General features: G+C 36.6%; 2 protein-coding genes across 2 annotated transcripts; both read left to right on the plus strand.

Moving 5' to 3' along the window:
* The first annotated feature begins 306 nt into the window (after window positions 1-306).
* On the plus strand, window positions 307-7,025 carry smpd2b (sphingomyelin phosphodiesterase 2b). The gene is made up of 11 exons (XM_028003979.1): window positions 307-726; window positions 2,309-2,444; window positions 2,549-2,645; window positions 2,809-2,885; window positions 3,290-3,383; window positions 3,956-4,045; window positions 4,134-4,216; window positions 4,443-4,575; window positions 5,051-5,155; window positions 5,286-5,454; window positions 5,616-7,025. The coding sequence occupies exons 2-11, from the start codon at window positions 2,395-2,397 to the stop codon at window positions 6,038-6,040; spliced, it is 1,323 nt and encodes a 440-aa protein (XP_027859780.1). The 5' UTR covers window positions 307-726; window positions 2,309-2,394; the 3' UTR covers window positions 6,041-7,025.
* A 3,711-nt stretch (window positions 7,026-10,736) lies between these two features.
* Window positions 10,737-21,204, plus strand: LOC114135509 (plakophilin-1-like). Its single transcript, XM_028002847.1, has 13 exons — window positions 10,737-11,025; window positions 12,064-12,158; window positions 12,825-13,255; window positions 13,387-13,528; window positions 14,477-14,684; window positions 14,971-15,127; window positions 17,409-17,526; window positions 17,688-17,864; window positions 18,089-18,259; window positions 19,377-19,530; window positions 19,700-19,886; window positions 20,016-20,100; window positions 20,511-21,204. Exons 1-13 carry the CDS (start codon window positions 10,833-10,835, stop codon window positions 20,583-20,585), a joined length of 2,193 nt encoding a protein of 730 aa, XP_027858648.1. The 5' UTR covers window positions 10,737-10,832; the 3' UTR covers window positions 20,586-21,204.
* The last annotated feature ends 139 nt before the right edge of the window (window positions 21,205-21,343 follow it).

The raw sequence follows: 21,343 nt of genomic DNA on the forward strand, positions 1-21,343 counted from the left end.
ACGAAAAATCCACCAGTACACTAATATCGCCAGTCTGAACCATTAGATCCATGCTTTCTAATTAGTAGGCTACACAAAATTCTGACACTAACATCAATCTACAGAAAACCTTTAAGCCTGTTGCTGAGAAAAAAATAATTGTCATTAAAAAAAAATTAATTCCACTTGAAATGTAATACATCAGGAAACACTTTAACTTACCATTGTAAAGTACATCAAGGAAGTGCTGAACTTCAACTCCCAGAAGTCACTTCGACAAATGTAGCTCAATCCGGAAGTAATACTCTCAAAATAAAACTGCGTAAAAGTTGTAAGGGTTGTTTTAATGCTATCAGCTTTGACGTACAATGTTGCACGGGTAATGTAAGATTTGAAAGTTAGTCCGTAGTGTACAACTACGAAATTTGACCTGATGTCAAGCTTTAGTTGGGAAAGAACAACTGTAATCGGTGGTCAGCCCATTATTTTTTTATATACCAGCTGACTTGACGTCGGCGTGAGAGAAAGGCACGTATCAATGGCAATGTTTGAGTACCGCTATGTCAGAGGTAGTAGTGGCCTGAAATACACAGACCTTACTGCTATGTGTTTCCTAGAGGATCATTAACCTGGTGGCTAACAGGCTAACAGGAAGTGTTCTAAGACTAAAGCAAAAAAAATAAAATAATCTCATAACTCCGACGGCAAATCAACACTCCAATTCAGCCGACGGGAAGTAGACTGGCGGTAAGTTATTGAACAAACTGATACCAGGTCAAAAGAAACCGGAGCAAGTTCCACAGCTAAAGAGAACAGCTAAGGGATTTAGTGGCTGTAAGCTAACGGTTGGCGTTTCCTGTAAGATAATAACATTTATAAACAAGCGGAACCACTTATAGCAGAGCGTTTTACATGTTTCAATAATGTTTTTTACAAAGGACCCAGGAGGCTCCTAAATGCGACTAAAGAGTTGTATAAATCGACATGTTAATAATAACAAAGTTATTTTCGGCAAAGCGTCACCTGTCCCGTCCCAACACTCTTCAGGTGTAGCATTTTATTCGGTGTCCTGTTAGATTACAGTATGACATCTGAATCTAACATATCTGAGTAACTGGAGATAGAGTTCCTATAATCCTACTTTTTAAAATTTGTTCCAGGTGTATAATATAATTTGTAATGAATCCCTGAGGTTGATGTTTGTGATTTACTTATTTCTAGTCAATTTATCAGAGTCATCATCTAAACCAAAAACCTGCTAAACAGATATTGTAACCAACATGTTCTTGGATGTTTGTAAATCACGTTTTATCAGTTAACCAGTATGCTGTAAAAATCAATTGATAATACTACAACCTAAAATTGGAGACTGCTTTTGTTTTTGTTTTCTGACAGTTATTCATAATGAAGTAAAATCCAAATTTATTCAAGCATCAAATAATAAGATATTGTTAAATAATTTGGAATTTAAAGCAAAAAATTTAAAATGTACTTAAAACATGTTTGTGGTGGATCTGGGGAATCTGACAGCAGGTGATAGACTCTTTCTAAATTCCATTACCTTTGGCCTCTCCTGATTGTTTTCACATTACCATAGTTTCTCCCTTTTCTTTCTAAACGGAGCCATGTCAGCACTCTGGTCTGGGCAGTGTGTCGTTTCAAAAGAGTTGAATGCAAAAGGGTATGGTTTTTTTAAAACGTGGAAAGAAAACTCAGCAGAAAGGTGCATGACATTTTGCTGCCTGACTGGGTCAGCTGAGCTTTAACACATTGATCATTCATCAGCTTTACTACTAACATCGCAGAAAGGTTATCTCAGCATTTTGTCACTTAAAATTTATAGGTCACAATACACTGAATTCTAAAAATGTGTCTTTTAATTAACAATATGTATTTTTTGTTTTTAAAAAAACAAATCTGGTGGATGTAAACCACTTAAAAATAACTGAGGTATGGAATTATAAGTCAGGTTTCAGTTTGCTTGACTTGCACTTTTCGTGCTTACAGTGCAGATCACAAGTCACAATTTTCCAGTTTCTCCTTTTGGTATCTGTTGTCTTTTTTTTGGTTGTTTTTTTTTTTTTTTTAGTCAAATTCATAGGTTTTTATTTTTGTATACATAAGTGCACATAACCCTTTGGTTATCCTGCAATTTCCTTAATACCCAGGTTGTATTTACTCTACTAGTGACTCCAATTTAACTGCCCTAGTGATGCCATTTATTCATATGTATTGGATGTTTTTGTGCAATGAAATGATTGTGCAATAAAAACAACAAAGGAACTTGGTATAATTCATCTCATCAATAATCTTTTATGTGACCCATCAGGATCTACGTCATCCGTCACATCTGATCTTAGCTACTCCCGATCTGAAACACCACCATCACCTCCACCGATCCATTGACTCTTCAGCATGGCTAACGCAGACTGTGTCAGTGTGCGAGTCTTTTCTCTGAACTGCTGGTAAGTGGCTGTAGTTTGGAGATCTTCCAAATACAATGTTTTACATCTGTGTGCATGTACAGCTTTGCAGAATAAAAACAATGTCTGTTCTCTCTTTGCAAAAGGGGGATCCACTATCTAAGCAAACACTGTTCTCAGCGCTATCAGATGATTGGAGAAATGTTGTGCAAGGAACAACATGATATTGTCTTACTGCAAGAGGTAAGTGAAAGCTATTGTACAATCACTTAAAGTTGATTGACTTTATCAGCCCATCATTTTGTAAGGTTGGGTATGCTAAAAGCATTCATTTAAATTGACAGAGATATAAACACTGATTTATCAAAAACTTGATTATGAAAGTTTACATGTCTTTTTTTTTAAGGTGTGGAGTGAGAAGGACTTTCTGTATTTGAAAGCGAAGCTTGCCTCTGCTCATCCTCACTCACATTACTTCAAAAGGTAATATCTGGGATCTCCTACTCCCAAAGGAATTCTAGCGAACTCTGGATGTGTTTCCCTCTTAACTGGGTGGTGTTATCTTATATCGTCAAAAGACTGTTGTAAGTGGAGTGTTAGAAAAATAGACATGCATTGCAGTGAGTTGTTTGAAAATGTAGCTAAAAACCCTCATGAAGGACTAATCTTTGCTACTTAATCTTTTGTCTTTGACCCACCCGTGCCCCTCACCCCAAGGCTGTTTTAGTTTTAGTCTTATTATAGCATATAAAAGCACAAGCTTCAATGGATAATCATTTGTACCTAGTACAACAAAATGTTACTTTTTATGTCTTAGTTGTGTTATAGCTAAAAATAAAATAGTAAATGTAGAACTGATCATGTCCTGCCTTTTTTCTTCTTTGCAGCGGAGTCATAGGAAGTGGACTGGCCATTTTTGCCAAACACAGAATCCATGACACGTTTCTTTATCGCTACTCTCTGAACGGTTACCCTTACATGGTAAGTCCTTCACATTATAGAGGTTTGTGAAAGTTTACCCTTTCTTGCACGTTAACTGAATTTCTGTTGATACAAGAGATAAAAATGCATATACGTGCCTATACTTTCATCCAACCATATCTATGTTTTTTACTAATGTGTATGTAATAAAACAAATAAAAATGACAAAAATGTAAATGTAAGCATCACTTCTAGCTACAGTAACAGCATGTGTTTAGAGCAATCACTTTAATTTATTATAAGGGATTTTGATTTTTGCCTCAGTTTGTAGTGACCGTTAGACAAAAGTCAGATGAATAGACTAGGCTTTTCTTTTTATCTTTGTAGTTGAGTCCACTAAGGTTAAATTATAAAATCTCCATAAAGTCCAGGAATGTTTAGCCTTTTAAATTTGCCTAGCTGGACTGTGCTACTGATGCTGTTTGAATATGAAAATCATTGTGTTAAACATAGGTTTAGAAGTCAGTTGAGGTAAAAGTACTATCACTTTTAGTCATACTGCCACAGTTTTCTGTTATTTTCTTCTTCTATCTGTTATTTTATAAATTTCATATATTCTCTCTTATTTGCAGGCTCACCATGGGGATTGGTTTGGAGGTAAAGCTGTGGGGATGGCCATACTGAACATTGCTGGCCTGACCGCAAACGTCTATGTCACACACGTAAGCTTTTGTAAAATCTGTTGGTTTTTTTTTCTCTTCTAGATTTTATTTATATGTTAAAAAGGCATTTGTATTTGTGTATTGATAGCTGCATGCAGAGTACAGCAGAGAGAAGGACTCTTATCTGCCCCACAGAGTGGTTCAGTCCTGGGAGCTGCAGCAGTTCATCCGGTAGTGTGTCTTTGCTTCAATGCAGCCTCTGTGATCTACTGCAGTGTGTGTTTACACTGCAATGTATTTACATATCATTTGCATGGCTATCTCCACCAGCTAACTTTTAGTAGTAACATATTGTTCCATGAGGTTCATTTCAATCATTGACACAAGAACCAAAGCAAATTCTTAAATGTATGCCGAGTTGCATCATTAAATAATTTTATTTTTTTTTTTTGTTAAGTCATACGTCTACTGGAGCCGACGTAGTCATTGTGGGAGGTGACCTCAACATGCACCCTCAAGATCTGGGCTGCAGGCTGCTGATGTCTTACACTGGACTGAAAGACTCTTATATAGAAACTGCTAAATTTGATGTAGGTAGCAAAGAGACAGCTGCACTGAAAAAAATTACTCTGTTCACATGTAGAAAATAGAGTAAAATGCATAAAAAATTATTTTAGGAACAATTTAGCAGTTTTTAGCTGATGTGTTTGAGATTTTTTTTTTTTACACTTTTGATGAATCTACTATTACAGAATCTCAAAATGAATCAAACAGACTTTAAGCAAGTCCCAGCTTCAGAGTTGAAGGTCAAAAAGCTTTATTTCAACATAAATGTTTGACAGGAGTTTCTTTTGCATGTTGCTCAAAGCTGTTGTGAAACAGATGGACTAAGTTTCACAGCATCATTGTGGTTTTATGTTTTAAGATCTGAGTTGATTGCATGTCAAAGTGACTTGTATGAAATGAAGATCAGGAAACTAAATTAAGGGACACTTTACTTGCAAGTAAAAACTATTTGTTTCTTCATGGTTACTAAGATTTTACAAACATGTTTCGTTTTTTTAGGGATGTGAAAATGGTATGACTTTAATAGCAGACAACCTTTTTATCCGTAAAAATGAACTCATTCCCTTTGAGAAGGGGATTCGGATCGACTACATCTTGTTCAAGGTGGGTGAAAGCTTGAAGCTGTTAAATGCAGTTGTTTTTGAAATCCTACTTGTTCACATGAATATTTTACAAACTGTAAATGGTTTTTTTGTTTTGTTTCTTTTTAATTCAACTCACTTTGTCTTTTCAGGGTTCCTCCACAACGAAGATTTATTGCGATTTCATGTCCACCACCAAAGGCTCCGTTCCTGGCCATCCCCTCCCGTATTCTGACCATGAGGCTCTCACTGCAGAGTTACGGCTAGAATCCCACATTCCAGCTCAGACTGGTAGTGACAAGACTCAGGACACTCCTGCAGGTATCACTACCATAAATGCAAAATAACTTAGTAGTGTCGGTTCATAGATTTCCCTAGAAGGGCCTCGCTTGTCAATGCTACTCTTGCAAGATGTATCAAATAAGGTGTTTGATGAGTGTTTTTTGACAACGTCTTTGTCCATTTTCTCTCTCCTTGTTCAGAAAAGCTAGCTGAGCTGATTGACACTTTAACCGAGGCACGCACAGAGGTCAAAGTGGGCTTGCACTGCGCTGAGAGGATGCGCTACACCGCTGCACGTACTGGAGTGATGGGCTTTGCGCTCCTGGTCCTGGAGCTGGCCATCGCAGCAGTTCCCTGCTTCGCTCTGGGAGCGGAACAGCCTTTTCCTCGTATCTCCTTCTACCTGCTGGCCGCCCTGTGCTTCACCATCCTGCTGACCACCTTCCTGCTGTACATCTTTTATACCATGGAGCTGAAGTCTCTCCAGGGAGCTGAAGATCAGATGAGGCTGGCTGTAGGTAGTCTCCAAGAAAAGCTCAGAGGTTTCCCTGTTGCTCAGATTCACGATGCACCACAAAGGTCTCCAGAGGGGCAACAGCCCAGTGCCTTAGATCCAGAGGAGTAACTTTAGAAGACTGTTGTAAGAATGTTTTGAAGTCAGCTTTAGTCTTTTCTTCCAAATACGCTTTTGAGATTAAATGCCTCAGAATGAACTAGAAGTATGAAACATTTCTGAAGGTAGTGCAGGACACATTCTTTGACATTTTGATACTTTTATAGTCATCTGCAGACCTTTATAGCTCCTCGGTTTCCCTCTATGCAGTTGCAGTATACAGATATGCTTCCTAGTGCACAGCAATTCCATTAAATGTTGCTGTGGTGCTTAAAAGTCTTAAATATATATTTTTTTGCATAATTAAGCCTCGGGTCTGACGTCCATTCCACCCACCCGTAGTTTGACTGGGACCAGTTGTTTTTGCGTTGAATTTCATGTGTGGCATTACTGACTCCTATAAACCATCACACAGCTGCTGTTAGCCAGGTTGTGGTTGTTACAATGTGCTTTGAAGCTGAGAGAAAGTTCTCCGACCTAGAAGTAGCAGACACTTTGCACGGTTTACATTTCAGATTTTTTTTCTGTAGTTACTGTAAGGATAACTATGAAGCTGTTAAAACATTTCAGTTTTTTATTCTAAGTGGACAGGTAAATTTATCTGCATGTCTTTTTTTTTTCTTGCTAACCAATATTGTGGCATTATTAATGTCTATATTTTAGAGACAATCTGCACTCCTGTTTCATGTATTATTAAGCTATGGAAATAGTTTGAATTGACTGATTGTAAAATTGACCTTTTTGATAATCAAAACAATTTTTTTAACAAAAGTTTTCTGGATAACTGAAAATTTGAAGTTGAATAATATATTATTAGTGATGTTGATTTACATTACATTTGCTTATTTTGTGCTGCCACATGACTAATGTGTTGCTCTAAAACCATGATGTGAAACTCTTGGTAGTTCTTAAATCAAACATATTGTTCATTCCCCTGTAAAGATTGTGATGAAGATGAATCATGGAAGCAATAATAAATGCTTTATAAATGCCACCATACTGTTTCAAATTTGTATTGTTTTTGGGGGGGGGGGTTTGCAAAAGTATACATGCTCTTAATACTTTGCCATGTTACAATTCAAATGCCGATGTCTTTATTGGAGCTTTTCCTCTTATACTTTGACAACGTGTTCTTTGTTGGTCTGTCATAAAATTCTAAATATATTCAAGTTTTAATGAGATACAAAAAAGGAGCATAAACAGCACAGCACAGTTTGGCAAAAAGATTCATACATTCACCACCAGAGGGCGGTCTTTCTGTATTTAACAGATGGACTTTTAAATGGTATGTACAACAAACATCACTGCAGATTTCAAGACAGGTGACAGTAGGATTATACTTAAGGCAACGTTGCCAGCTGCCACATGTACGCCCAGAGGGCAGCACAACCCTTGGGTGTGTTCCTTTAAAGAGTTTTTTTTTATTTTCCCTGAGCACTCACATGAATAATTCATTATATTTAGAGGCTATTCTGTATACTTGTCCATGTGAGAAAGGCACACACTGTGCCGCCAATTTTCTGGAGTCAAACCTGATTTCAAATCCATTTGGTATCATACTGACTCACAAAATGATTAATTCATATTTTTCTAAATTAGAGCCAACTTGGAGCATGATTCAAACCCCTTTTATTTTACAGGTTACTCTTGTGATGAGAAAATAAGGCTGTTTTGATATAATTTGTTGTACCGACTGAAAGGACTAGCTAGTTGTGTGTTCCATTACAACAGAACCTTGTAAGTGATCGCCTGTTTTGAGTTTCCAACTCAGATGCTTTAATATTTTTTTTAAAAAAGCATTTGAGTCAAATTCAAGAATAGTCATACAATGATAGAATGCATTTATAATTTGTTCAGTAGCATTTGTTCAGTATATCAAAAGGTCAAAAATTACTACCTGATGCTGACCTATTGCAAATGTGTCCCCTGCATATATTTGCCTAATATGTTTACTCAGCAAAATGCAGAATGGTGTTCAGAATAATATCTATCATCAGGTTTCTTCATCCACACCCACTGACTGTAAACTGGCTAAACATAATTATAAGCACTACTCTTATCTTTAAGCTTCATTTACTTTAAAATTTTCCACCAATACAATGACATCTGCTAAGGTATATTTTTAGATAAAAGTATAGTAACATACAGTAACATATAAATCATACAGTACTTTCTTGTAAAATTTAGTATTTTACTTTTTTTGTTTCATTATATACAGGTACATGTAAAGTAATAATAATGTCCTTTAACATTTAGACTGAAAAAAGTAAAAATCATATTTTAAACATATCTATCACACACAGATTTCATCCATTTATTTCTGTTAATTTTGACAATTATGGCTCACAGATAAATAAAAAAGTCAATTCTTCTGCAAATTTGTGTTATAAGACTGATAAAATGGATATTTAAGTTGAAATATCAGCCTACTAAAAAACATATTGATACAAGGTATAGAAAGTGAGCTTAATACTTGGTTAGGGCTTCTTTTGCATAAACTACTACATTGACTCAGTATATCATGAAAATTAGTCAGCCTACAGTAGAGACGAGGTGATAAGGAAGCATAGGTTGCATAAAAAGCAGCCTTCATGTCAGCCTGTGCTGTCTGGTCTGATGTCTTAATCTTCACAATATTCCACAGATTTTGTATGGGTTTTAGCCAGGAAATGATGTCTCATATCTCTAATTCTCAAGTTAAGGAACCATTATGTTCAACCTATAAAAAAGGAATAGCTTCTCCGAGTCATTTCTGACTGTGAAACCTTCACAATGGAGCTTAAACTACCTGTATTCTGTGTGTCTCTGTACCGGTACTCTTTCTCAAGATCTTGACTTGGAAATGAAGTGAAATTTTTCCTCAAGTGACTCCAGCTGCAGTGTTAAGTCCCTCGAATGCTATGGTTATCCCTCTTGTTTTTGGACATTTTCAGTTAATTTTTTTCCTTCCACTGAACTTTCCATTAACAGCATTATGTTAAGAGCCAGCTTCAACAGCAAATATCTTTTGTGACTTACCCCCAAGACAGAGGGGCAAAAAAGCTCGCTAATATTTTAGAGACTTTTGGTCTAACACAACATGTCAAACAAGCAACACACACTCAAGGACACACACTGGACCTGGTTATCAGTAAGGGTGTGAATATTTCCAATGTCTCTGTAACTGATGTCGCATTGTCAGATCACTTCGCTGTTATCTTTGAAAGTTCTTTATCTTTTAACCCACTTGGACAAACAGCAACCATCACAAAACGTTTTCTCACTGAAAACACAGCAGAAACTTTTAATCAAATCTACTCTTCTTCCTCACCCCTAAGCTGTAATGATGTAGATAAGTTGGTAAATGATTTTCAGTCTAAAGTCTCAGATATTATTGATTCCATTGTCCCAATTAAGATGAAGGTTGTCTCTGGTAAAAAGAAATCTCCATGGAGAAATGCACAAACAGTTAGATCTGCAAGACAACTCTGCCGTAGGGCAGAACGAAAATGGCGTAAAACTCAACTCCACGTTCATTGTGACATCTATAAAGAAAGACTACGTAACTATCATTTAACACTAAAACATGCAAGAGAGGCTTTCTTTGCAGATGTCATAAACAAAAACATTAACAATGCTCGAGCTTTATTTGCAACAGTTGACAGAATCACAAACCCTCCTATGACGTTACCGCCTGAATTCCAATGTGTTGCCGCCTGCAACCAGTTTTCCACCTTCTTTTCAGAGAAAATTCAAAAAATCAGAGCATTAATCTGTACATCCACTATAAAGTCAGTACCAATGCTGTGTCCAAATAAAACAAATACAGGAAAAATGAACCAAACGAGGAGAAGCAGCTTTCAGCATCTATGCACCACAAATTTGGAACAAACTTCCAGAAAACTGTAAAACAGCTGAAACACTGACTTCTTTTAAATCTCAACTGAAAACCCACCTGTTTAGAATTGTATTTGAAATGTAATCAATTACAAATTTATTGATGGAACTTGACTTAATGATTGATTCTATATTGCATTGTGATTCTGTGTTTGTAATGATGTAAAGCACTTTGAAATGCCTTGCTGCTGAAATGTGCTATACAAATAAAATTTGATTGATTGATTGATTATAAATTGCCCAACTATCTGCTGACACCTGAACTGGTCCTAATAGGATCATAACATAACATTTGTATAAAATAATGTGTTAGTTTCATAATTTGCTAATTTCGAGAGAAGTTGAATTATGATTCTTAACTAGGTGTAACAATCATTCAAATGAGTAGAAATAAAATATTGAAATATATATTCTGTGTAATTCACGCTGTGTGAATTACGATATATTTGTCACTTTTTGAATTAAATTACTGAAATAGCTGCTCGATAATATTCTTCGTTTTGGCCTGCACCTGTTGATAACCGGATCAAATAAAGTTAGTTGTCGTTATAATCACTAATACAATGGTTTTATTCCCCACATCAAAGATAGACGTCGGTTTCACTCTACCTCATCTGTAATTAGGTCAGAAGAATAACTTTCCCCATAATAGGTAGAGCCAAATATTTACTGGCACAGCTTCCCCCAATTACTGCTCACGTTGTGGGGGAAAAAAAAGGAGTTGGCTGCTGTGTGCAGCTCGTATATCCTGCAAGTAAAAGTCCAGTCTTGCAGGTCTATTGTGGTTTCATGTGGGCGCGGTCCCATCGCTCAGGGTAGGGCAGAGCAGTGCAGAGCAAGGTGAGCTGTTCACACTCCGCCGACGCCGACTTTCCTTCGGCTGCCAGATCCTTCGGATGTTGTGTTGGCTCTCTAAAGGCTGAGCAAAATGTCGAGTGCGGAGCCTCTGAAATCGGCGATTTCCATCAGGAGCTCGGACGACACGTCTCTGGCTCTGCCGTCGGCGAATGAGTATCATTCCCGGGAGCAGCGCGTCAAGGCGCAAGTGCAATCTCTGAGGAGGACGAAGTCAAGGCACTCCAGCAGCGGCAGGAGCGGATCTACTTCTCTTTCCCCAACAAGTAAGAGGGGCCTTTGTTTAATTCTACACACAATTCAGCAGGATATGGCAGAGCTGAATTTAAGCTGGAGAAGTTTTCAAGTAAAAACACGTGTTAAAGTTTCACTTCTTAAGGTATTTTCTGGTGCAGAAAAAGAGAGAGGTCGATAAATTATTCATTTCATTTATTACACCCTCATAAACTTTGCTGGTTATATGAAGTGTACATAGACTTTACTGTCCTTCTAGTTCAGAAAGATAAGAATACGATAGATTGCTGCTTACCTTCAGCTTCAAACATATGCAATGATTTACCAGGAACTCATTTTAGAATAAGAACCTTTGAGTTTGCTATTTAAAAAGTGTTTTAAGAAAGATTAATTATAACAACTAAAGAAGAGAACAAATGATTTACATGTATATTAATAAATTATTAGTTCAAAAACCCAAATATTCCCAAAATGGAGACTTATTCAATGGTGATGCAGTTTTTGGATTGAGTACAGTGAGTTCATGTTCAACTTTCTGTCCTAATCCCTTTTCTTGTGTAAATCACATCCATGCCAATATTGACAAAATATTTCAGATATGTCTTGGTTATAAAAAAGAAACATAGAATAGTTTGCTCATTCAATAACGCAAATTTTTTTGCTGCAAATGCCATTTTACAGCTGCAGCCTCTTGAAAACTGCAGCCGTCAATTTATTGTAAGTGTGACAGTAATAATTACAGCGGTTTATGGTTATCATTAAAATGTAAATTTTATTGTTACATGCTTGTTCTAAAGAAAATAAGAGTCCATTTTTTTTTTATTTTTTACTTTTGCTGTAACTTCAAACCTCAGTGCTTTTTTTTTTGTTTCTGGCACCAATCATGACTTTTTCTACATTTTCATAGCAATTCATACTTCAAGGGATAGACCGAAGATCAGAGGTGCCGTCACAGATTCAAAGCAGTTTATTGTTTTCCCACAGGCAAAGGATTTAAATCACTGGCTGCAAAAGAGGTGTGTGTTCTGAGCGCTGGATAGCAGCTAATAATCTTTAACTTCTCTTCCCAGGCCCCGAGTACGACTCTGTGTTTTTAGATGGCGCAAAGTCTCAGTTGAGTTCATCTAATGGAGGCGATTTTTTGAGCAATGGCTCCTCAAAAGTTGTGAGTTTTTCTTTCCTTCTTTATTTTAATTATGCTGACATTTTCACATTCGAGGGTTGTTTTCTTCTCAGTGATGGTTCTAATAGATCGGGGAATTTTAGTGAGTTTATCTTCCAAAGCTACAGAAAAAAGGCATTTTTTCTGTGTGTTTAGTTTCTGACCTGTTGAATCTTTGCTTCAGTCCAAACGTTGGTTCTCCAAAAATGCTTATGTTATTTTTTTCTCTTTTTAAATATTATTTTCTTTGTGAAATTATTTAAAATTAGGTTTTTGAACTTTTTAAACCATAAGTAGAATATTGTTGAACTTTGATAACGGATTTTTAAAAATTTCATAGCCTTGGCAAAACTTAATGTTTTTAGAGATTTTCTGGAGATTTTTGTCCAGGACCAGGGAGGAGCAGTACAAGAAAGTGTACTGCTCCTCCCTATAAATTAGAAAAACCTGTCTTAGATACTCCACAACATTTTTCTTTTCTTTGACAGAAATGAAACATTTTTAAAGCACTCATTTTACACAGAGTGGAAGGCATTGCACCACTGGATCTCAGAAGTCAACAATCTTTCACAGTTTGGTTTATTGTGTCGTTGTTTCACTGCTGTCCTTTTTAAGACATTATGCATCTCTTGATAATCCTGTATTTTTTCTCTCTCTTCATTTCTCCAGTTTACCACAAACAGAAATATGAATAACCAACACATGATCAGTAACATGAAAAGATCCACTGTAAGGAAGCAGACTATAAATCACTATGACAGCAGGTATGGCGCTGTTGGCGGTGTAGCCAGTCTGGGTCTTGCTAACACCAGTCGCAGCGAGCCCGGGCTGGCCTTGAACAGCAGCGTCCCACTGCCGTCCGTCCCAATGCAGATACAACCAACCGTACAACAGCGGGGCAACAGGAACACCTACATGAAACACCGCAGCAACAGCAATCACTATATAAAGAGGACCATCTCCCAAACCCACCCTCTGTATGCTTTAAATGGATCGGGTCTGATGCACAAACAAAGCCAGTACGGAGTCAGTCAACCTGAAATGAACAAGTCGCAACACACCGTCACTGATTCTTCATCCAAGAATCAAATGAACTCAGAGTGAGTCCGAAAATCCCCCAAAAAACCCACATCGTCTCCTAGTTTCTCATATTAATAAACTGGATCAACTTACCAAATTGTGTTTAGGGGTTGTTTATGAGGTACACTGAAATGCATTTTTTCTTTTTCAGAGTAAATGGAAACAGTTTGAGTTCTAACATCACTATGCAAGAAGCTGTGCAGTTTCTTTCCAGCCAAGATGAGAAATACCAACACTGTGGTGCTTCCTATATTCAGCACAACACTTTCATTAGCGACAAAGCAAAAGAAGAGGTGACTGAACTTATTTTTGATTTAACACTCTTTGTATTCTGTTTGTATTTCTTAAATCATCGTGCTAAATCAAATTTCATACAATGTCCTCAGCATAAATTGATCTAAAGTAGTAGAACTGTAGCTTCAGAAGAAGAATGTCAAACCTGGGTGTAAATCTCAGTTGGCAGTTTGTAATTTGCATCCATGTAGAGTCAGATTTTCTTAATTTCTTAATATGCATTGCTTTTGGAGTGTTCCATTCCTTTGAAAGTTATTTTGGAGAATCTTTTTTTTTTAACACTTAGGGGTGAGTTTGCGTGTGTGAATGGGTGTTAAGCTCTACGTTGGCCCTGTTTTCAGATTGGTGAATTGTTGGGGATTGGAACAAATCTCCTTTAACCCTAAACAGGATTTAATATTTGATATTATTTTAAACTGTGTGCACTAATAGACCTGCAAACCATCTACCCTTAGTTTTGTGTTCCTTTATTATAATTTGCTTTTATTTCATTTTCAACCTGCATTTGATTATTTACCAGGACATTATTATCCTTTATCTGTTGTAATTTTAAATCTGATCCATTTAAAGACACCGTGGTAACAAAACCATGAAACTAGAATTTGAAGCAGGCAAAATTATTACTTTAACTGAAAGGGAGGGAACAAAATGCAAAATGTTAGACTCATGAGAATGAAAACGAATGTGAGTGTTCCTGAAAATCCCCTGTGCTTTGTTGGGTAATTTGAATCCAGGACAGGATATACTGAGTACTGTATCAGGGAGAGGAAGGTGAAAAAAACTGATGGAATCCTCAAGGAAAAATTAACAGAATCAAAGCTTTTTTTAAACTAAAAGTACAATTAACCCTGCTCATCACTTTATTTCAAACACAGCCATTGTTTAATGATTAAAACCAAGTATTTCTCAGTGTCTTTGTTAATCAATTAATTCTTATTGCCTTCCAGGTTTTTACCTTGAATGGTATCCCGCCCCTCGTGCGTCTGCTGCAAAGCCCCAACTCACAGGTCAAAAGCACGGCCTCTGCCGCCCTGCGAAATCTGACCTTTCAGAACAACAAAAACAAAGAAGAGATCCAACGCTGCGACGGCATACCCGAGGTGGTTGCTCAGCTCAAAGCCTCAGAATCTGCAGAACTGGACAAACAGCTGACAGGTACACAGTAGCGATCTGAAATGTAAACCTGTAAATGTAGGAGTGCATGCACACAAAAGGCCAAATGAACAAGTCGGACAGAGAGCGTCTTGTTTTAGTGTTACATAATACTGTTGAATTCTGGTGCTCTGTGAAATGAGACTGGTGCTTCAGTTATATTGCTAAAACCCATTATGCTTCTTGCTGAAAATGATAAATTGAACAGTTTTATTTAGTTTTAAAGGCAAAACGCCTTTGCGGATGTTTTGAGGCTGTATTTGAATGATGACCTTTCTTTTTTCTCTAGGTCTTTTGTGGAATTTGTCGTCTGTAGACAACCTGAAGTCAGACCTGCTGAAGAATGCTCTGCCTGTTCTAATGGAGCGTGTGATTCTGCCTTACACGACAGGCTCTAGAGATACTGTCAGTGCTGAGGTCTTCTGCCACGCCACAGCATGCCTTCGGTGAGATACAGAATCCAGCTTTGTGCTTCATGCGACTCTTTGCATTTTAGAGAATATTCAAATTATCTTTTTAAATTTCTTTGTGGATTCCCACCACAATGCTAACATTTAAACTTGTTCAAAGCAGTTAGCAGAACTTGGCTTTTTACCCCAATCGGGCTAATTTATTTAGATTGAAGATTTGAGCTGCATAAATTAGGCTTTTCAATTTTTTTTCAATCACAACTGCCGATTTAGTCCTCTAAAACATGAAAGAGAGAAATGTGCATCAGACTCTACTGAAAAAGTAACCGTTTTTAAAAGTCAACAAAAAAAGAAGGAATTACAAGATTATCTCAATTTATTCATTAAAGCATGATTTTTTTCTTAAATTATTTTCAGTAGATTCTAAAAGTATTAATGAAAGTGGATTCTTTTTAACAATTGTTTTTTAAATGTGTATGTTTTTATCTATTATATTTTAGCATAAGACCTGCTGATACAGATTAGAGCTGAACAAGGAAACTAGTCAAATAAATGACCTGTCTCTCTTTGAAAATAATAATACCTGGAGACATTGGATGACAGGATGTGTCTGAACATGCTTAAAAGGTTTAAAGTGAATGAGGGTTTGGGTAACTGGAACTATAAACCCAGAAACAACACCATGGTGATGGCAACAGTTGCATGATAAATGTGATGAATGGAATCTTAATGATTCTGTTCATTAAGACATTTCTTTTCCTAATTTATATGTTTTTGTTGGAAAGGAAAAATGAATATCGACACTGTAGAATCAGGCGCATTTTGTTTAAGGTGTTTTGCACACATCTTGAGCTGTCAGACTCTCTATAAACATCAATGTTTTAGGTGTCTGGGGGGAAAAAAATCCCCTCGTGTTCATTGCTAATTCCCTATTGTTGTTTTTCTTACATGAGCTATTTTTGTTATTATCTTTACAATGTCTAGAATCTGTGAGGTGTTTGCTGTAGTATTAAAGCCTCTGCTGAGTTAATTCTCGAGTCTGACGGCTTTTCACTTCTAACCGTGTAACAAATGTTGAACAACACAAACCACTGTTAGAAATTTATAGCAACATGATGACAACAGCCTTATCTACTGCTTAAAGATATGCATGCCTGCAGTGTTGAAAGTTTGACTGACATCCAGGGACATTGTGCAAGAGCTAAAATCGTAGTCTGGTTTATCATAACATCAGCGTAATCGGTGTTAAAAGTTTCTCAAACATCTGTGGCACATGATTGACATTTTTCCAACCACACAAACTTGTTGAAAACTGTAGGATATTTTTAGGTCAATACTGACCTATCTGTGCTTCCAATGTTACATCAGCCTGAATTTGAAATCCATCTGCTTGATGGCACTGTCTATTTATTCATCCTTGTAATGTCAGGCATGTCTATAAATCCCAGTTATGAAAGAAAATAGCTCCATCAATAACTGAGTCCCTTACAGATGTTCTCTCTCTGTTTTTGTAAAACAGGAATAATACTCAAGGATTTAAGTAGTTAAAGAAGCACGTTTGTTCAAATCTGGGGATGCTAGTTTATTCACTCACTAACGGTAATTTCTATTACCTGTGCTCTTTCCCACACACTTGAAAAATTTATTCATACTCAAATTGTAAAATATTTGCTGATATTTGTATTTTGTCAATCATTAGTATAGATTCAGAAAAAAAGTTTCCTATAGTGCATGTCCAGGATTTATGCGCGTTGACTCAACCTTAGTCTGCTCATTGTGAAGTTCCCCATGATTGTGCAGCCTACAGACTCAGACTGAGAGAAGCTTTAAGGGCTTATGAAGCCTTTGCAGGTGTTTTGAGTTAATTAGCTCATTAGGGAGTGACACCATGAGTTTCCAGTAATTGCATTTTTCAAAGTATTCCCATTTTCTGAGACACAAAATCACAAGAAACAAAGGCTTTGAATGTCACTCTATGTATGACATTCAAAGCATAGACATGTATGATATGCTTTGTTAAAGTAATCTGCCACAAGCTCCTTGTTCCTGTAGTGATATGCATTCCTTCAAAAACCTTCTAGATTCTATTCTAATTTCAAATGATATGTGATTTGGATTAATTTTATACATAAGTATTGTATTTGATTTTTTGATTTTATGTCAAGAGTAGGTTGTCTTTTAAGACTTTAGGATCTTCTTAGCTTTTGCTTCAACGGTTGCTTTTTTGCTGCCTGTTTGTATTTGTTGTTTGCATTGTGCAAATGAAATAAAAAGTTACTCAGACATGTACTCATATCTTGGGCTTTGATTTCATCAGAAACCTCAGCAGTGCAAAGGAGGCCAGCAGACAGACGATGAGGAAATGTCGAGGTTTGATCGATGGCTTAGTCGCTTACATGAAAGAATGTGTGGCAAACTGTAAAACAGAAGATGAGGTAAAAACAGGAAAAGATTTCTTTTTCTCAAACTAAAGAAGCATTTAAAAAAAAAAAAAAGCTCAGTCGAAATTTCTATGTGAAGTTTGTGTCTCGGCGTGTGCATGTGTGTGTCATGTCTCCTGATGTGTGTGTTTGTATTTTTTTTTATATGTCCATAGACTTTAGGACACTGTGTGAGCATTCTGCACAATCTGACATTTCACCTGGAAGAAGAATTTTCAAGTCTGTTCATCAACATGAATTCTTTGGCGAAGAATATGATCAGTAACGTCAGTCAAAATAACGCCAACTCTGTTGGTTGCTTCAGTGCACCAAGCAAACCCCTACAAACTGATGTGAGTCAGACAATTTCACTCAGTAGATCCTCGATGACTCCTAACCCAAACTGACAATTATCCTTTCATTTGTCTAGACATAAACTGACATGAAGTAAATTAAGATAAAACATGTAGCTTACATGCAGTTTACATTCATGTTGCTGTATCACCATCATAGTGCTTCCCAAAAAAATTACTTTATTAAAAACCTCAGCAAAATAATGGGGTTTTTTTTCATGTAGCGTCCCTTCGACTATGCAGTCATTGAGGAACCGCAGCCTAATGGAGCAGGCCTTTTGATCCACTCCAAAACGCTGAAGGATTACTTGTCTCTGCTTAGCTTGACCGAGCGCCAGCCGCTGCAGGATGCCTGCTGGGGCATACTGCACAATCTCACTGCGCGTGAAAGTGCTGTAAGTTACATTTACTCTATAAGCAAGTTAAACCCTAACATTGTCTAGTGCTGAGAATAACAAAGGGATGTCTTTGTAAGTAGCTTTCATGTTAAAAAAATACTAAAGAACAAAAATGTCTCTATTATAAATGAGAAAATGTGCTGGAGATTTCAACTCAGTGCTATTTTGTTGTCTTGCAATTTGAACTTTTTTAACATCAGATAATTATCAGTTTTATATCCCACGGGGATGTTTCGTACCTGTTTTAAAATCCGATCATTTGAAGTAAATATCCACAATATTCTCATAGTAAAGATATTGTCTCATGTGACTTTAACAATTACTGTCCACCTAGAGGAGTTTGCTATTAATTATTTTTTCTTTAATCAAGGCAAAATAATATAACATTTTGTTTATTTATTCATTGGATTTGAGCATTTCTATGATTGTTTGTCTTCATAATCCATTGAAACAATTAACTTACTAAACAAACAAACAAACTAATGCATAGTAGTTAAGTATGGGGTGTGAAATGATTTGTTTACAGGTGTAAAACAGAAGTAGGAGGGGCAAAAGGATAATGGATGGGTGTTAAATGGGGTTCAAATTGGTAAAGAGACAACATCCAATAGGGAGTGAAGAATGTTTCCGAATTCAAAAGTATTTTTTGTGTCGGAACAAAAAGAAATATGCATAACATGTTCCTACTTTTCTTGCCACAGATCTGTTGCCAAAAATGCAGTGATGATTTTTTAAACACTTCTGGTGCACATGTGTCATTTTCACAATAAATGCCACAAAATATCATTGTGAAATTTTATGTCTGTATCTCTACATTGCACATATACCAATACTGTCGCTCTGTAGAAAAGTAGGTGTGACATTAGCCAGTCTCCAATTGTTTCAGTGCTAAAATATCTTCAACTGTCATCACATTTCTCTGTCTGACATTGAACATTTTAATGTTGCGTTGATGTAATTTTCAGTAGCATTTAGACTTTAATTTAATAGCATGTTTTTTACACGTTTAACACTACAGAATAACTCATGATTACATTGTAGATCAACTTTAACATGTTTATGTTTATGTATCTTTAACAGGTTTATGAACCGGTATGCTTTTGTGTTTCTGCAGGTCTCTTATGTAATAAGTCAGATCATTGTGAAGAAACTGAATGGCATGCATTATATCAGCCCCTTCTTAAAGTCAGATAAAGTCAACATGCAGAAGAACGCAATGGGTTTGGTGGTAAATTTGATCAAGAACCCAAATCTGTGCAGTGCCGTTGGTAAGAAGCAGGTCAAAACAGAATCGTGTTGTGCATGTCATGTTTCCTTGGTGAAATCCTGCAAATATTTGTGGCCTTGAAATCCGACATCCTGAACATGCATGTGAAACCTCACAAGTATGTACTTGTGTTCTCTGCTAAATGTGTCTTGTTGGACTTGTTACTTCAGGTGAAAAAACCATCCCAAACCTACTAAGTGTCCTCTCAAAAGACACGGCTGGAGCCAACGAGTCCGATGACACTCTTGCTTTGGCCTGCCAGGCTGCCAGCGGCCTGGTTCTGAATGACGTTGAATGGACCAAAAGACATTTAAGCGAAAAACTGATTAAATCCCTGAACGGCATCAGCCAAAACATGTAAGCTGACATAAATACAGATAGAAAATCTTCCTACATGTGCCTAAAATAAATGTATATTTGTCTTGTCTGTCAGAGTTCTCACATAAATTCAGCTAATATGTTTCTACTTTTCTTTTCCTTTTTTAGTTATTTTTCCAAATCGAGCAAAGCTGCTTCAGTTCTTCTCATCAGAATGTGGTCTAATAAAGAACTTCAGAGCTCTTTGAAAAAGGTGAGCTGAAGCCCAAAACTTGTATGTCTTTGGGTGTGTCCTCTATGACTCCTATGAGTAACTTGCACCAGACACAAAAGTCCACGCCTCACTTGGGAATTTGTGAGAAGTAGAAGGAAAGGCTGCTGAATTAGTCATGGTTCTCATGAAAGTTTAAGCGAGAAAATATACTGCTACTGATAATGCTATGGAATCCAGTAGATCAGGTTTGATGAATCACACAGTCGACTTGATCTTTATACTCATACAACTCTGGTGCCAAAGTTTTACATTTACACTTCAAAGTACATTGTTAAGAATGTTTTATTAGCATGTTTGCAAGCTCCCCGACGTGTCTATTTTTGTTATCTCAGTATTTACTACGAGAGAGAGAAAAAAAATGATTTTGGTGTGATTTATTTTTCCTGCAGCTTGGGTTCAGCAAGTCTATGTTTATCAATGACACCACCATGACAGTACAAAAATCTCTTCACATTGTGGATTAACACAACTTAAAAGGTCATCTGAAGGCTTTTTATACCCTGAAGAAACTCACCTGCATCTGGACGTCATCAGGACCCAGAGCCAATGAGGCAGAACATCGTAGATTTAAAACATCCGAAAGAAAATGTTCCATAAGCTTTATATAAAGTATTTCTGCCCTGTGCATGTGCTGCAAGATATGTGTTTAATGTAGGAATAAAAGGTGAAGGAGAGGTTTGGCAGCAATAAAGTTCTTTCCAATAGAATTGCTTGTATTGTTTTGTCAGTTAAACGTCTTTTATGGTAAATTGTGTTTAGAAATTCAGCTTTCTTTTTTTACATAACACTGCAAGATATTAATGTAATTTAGCAATTGATTTTGATTGTGCAAAATAAGCAGCAGTATAAAACATGTGTTTTATAAATGATATTGTATTAATCGTTGATTTTTTTCTGTTTTAACTGTATTTCCACATGTGCAATCTAAAAATTTGCTATTTTGAGTTGATGCCGTATCACTAGCAGATGTGCACTGCATATTTGGCAAAGGAGATGAACATGAATAAGGAAGAGGAGAGATGAGTACCATTGTTTTGTAATGGTTTCTGCAGAATAAATATTTTTGCAAACCTTTTCACACAAGGGTGCTTTCATTGCTTCTTAATTTTGGCGCCAGAGTTTGAAAAGCCTCTGGCAGATTACCAGTCTTGCCTCACCCTGGTGGTTTGCCTAGCTTTCCCTCCAGGAAAACAAATATATAAATAAAGATTCTCTTTTACTG

This window comes from Xiphophorus couchianus, chromosome 20 (assembly GCF_001444195.1).
Source record: "Xiphophorus couchianus chromosome 20, X_couchianus-1.0, whole genome shotgun sequence".
Classification (NCBI taxonomy): domain Eukaryota; kingdom Metazoa; phylum Chordata; class Actinopteri; order Cyprinodontiformes; family Poeciliidae; genus Xiphophorus; species Xiphophorus couchianus.

What these genes read in the sequence shown, in the direction of transcription:
- smpd2b (XM_028003979.1), top strand. Translation starts at nt 2,395, where the DNA reads ATGGCTAACGCAGACTGTGTCAGTGTGCGAGTCTTTTCTCTGAACTGC. An exon ending in CACTCACATTACTTCAAAAG is followed by an intron (nt 2,886 to 3,289) that starts GTAATATCTGGG and finishes TCTTCTTTGCAG; the next exon opens with CGGAGTCATAGGAAGTGGAC. An exon ending in GAGCTGCAGCAGTTCATCCG is followed by an intron (nt 4,217 to 4,442) that starts GTAGTGTGTCTT and finishes TTTTTTGTTAAG; the next exon opens with TCATACGTCTACTGGAGCCG.
- LOC114135509 (XM_028002847.1), top strand. Translation starts at nt 10,833, where the DNA reads ATGTCGAGTGCGGAGCCTCTGAAATCGGCGATTTCCATCAGGAGCTCG. An exon ending in GCAATGGCTCCTCAAAAGTT is followed by an intron (nt 12,159 to 12,824) that starts GTGAGTTTTTCT and finishes TCATTTCTCCAG; the next exon opens with TTTACCACAAACAGAAATAT. An exon ending in GCGACAAAGCAAAAGAAGAG is followed by an intron (nt 13,529 to 14,476) that starts GTGACTGAACTT and finishes ATTGCCTTCCAG; the next exon opens with GTTTTTACCTTGAATGGTAT.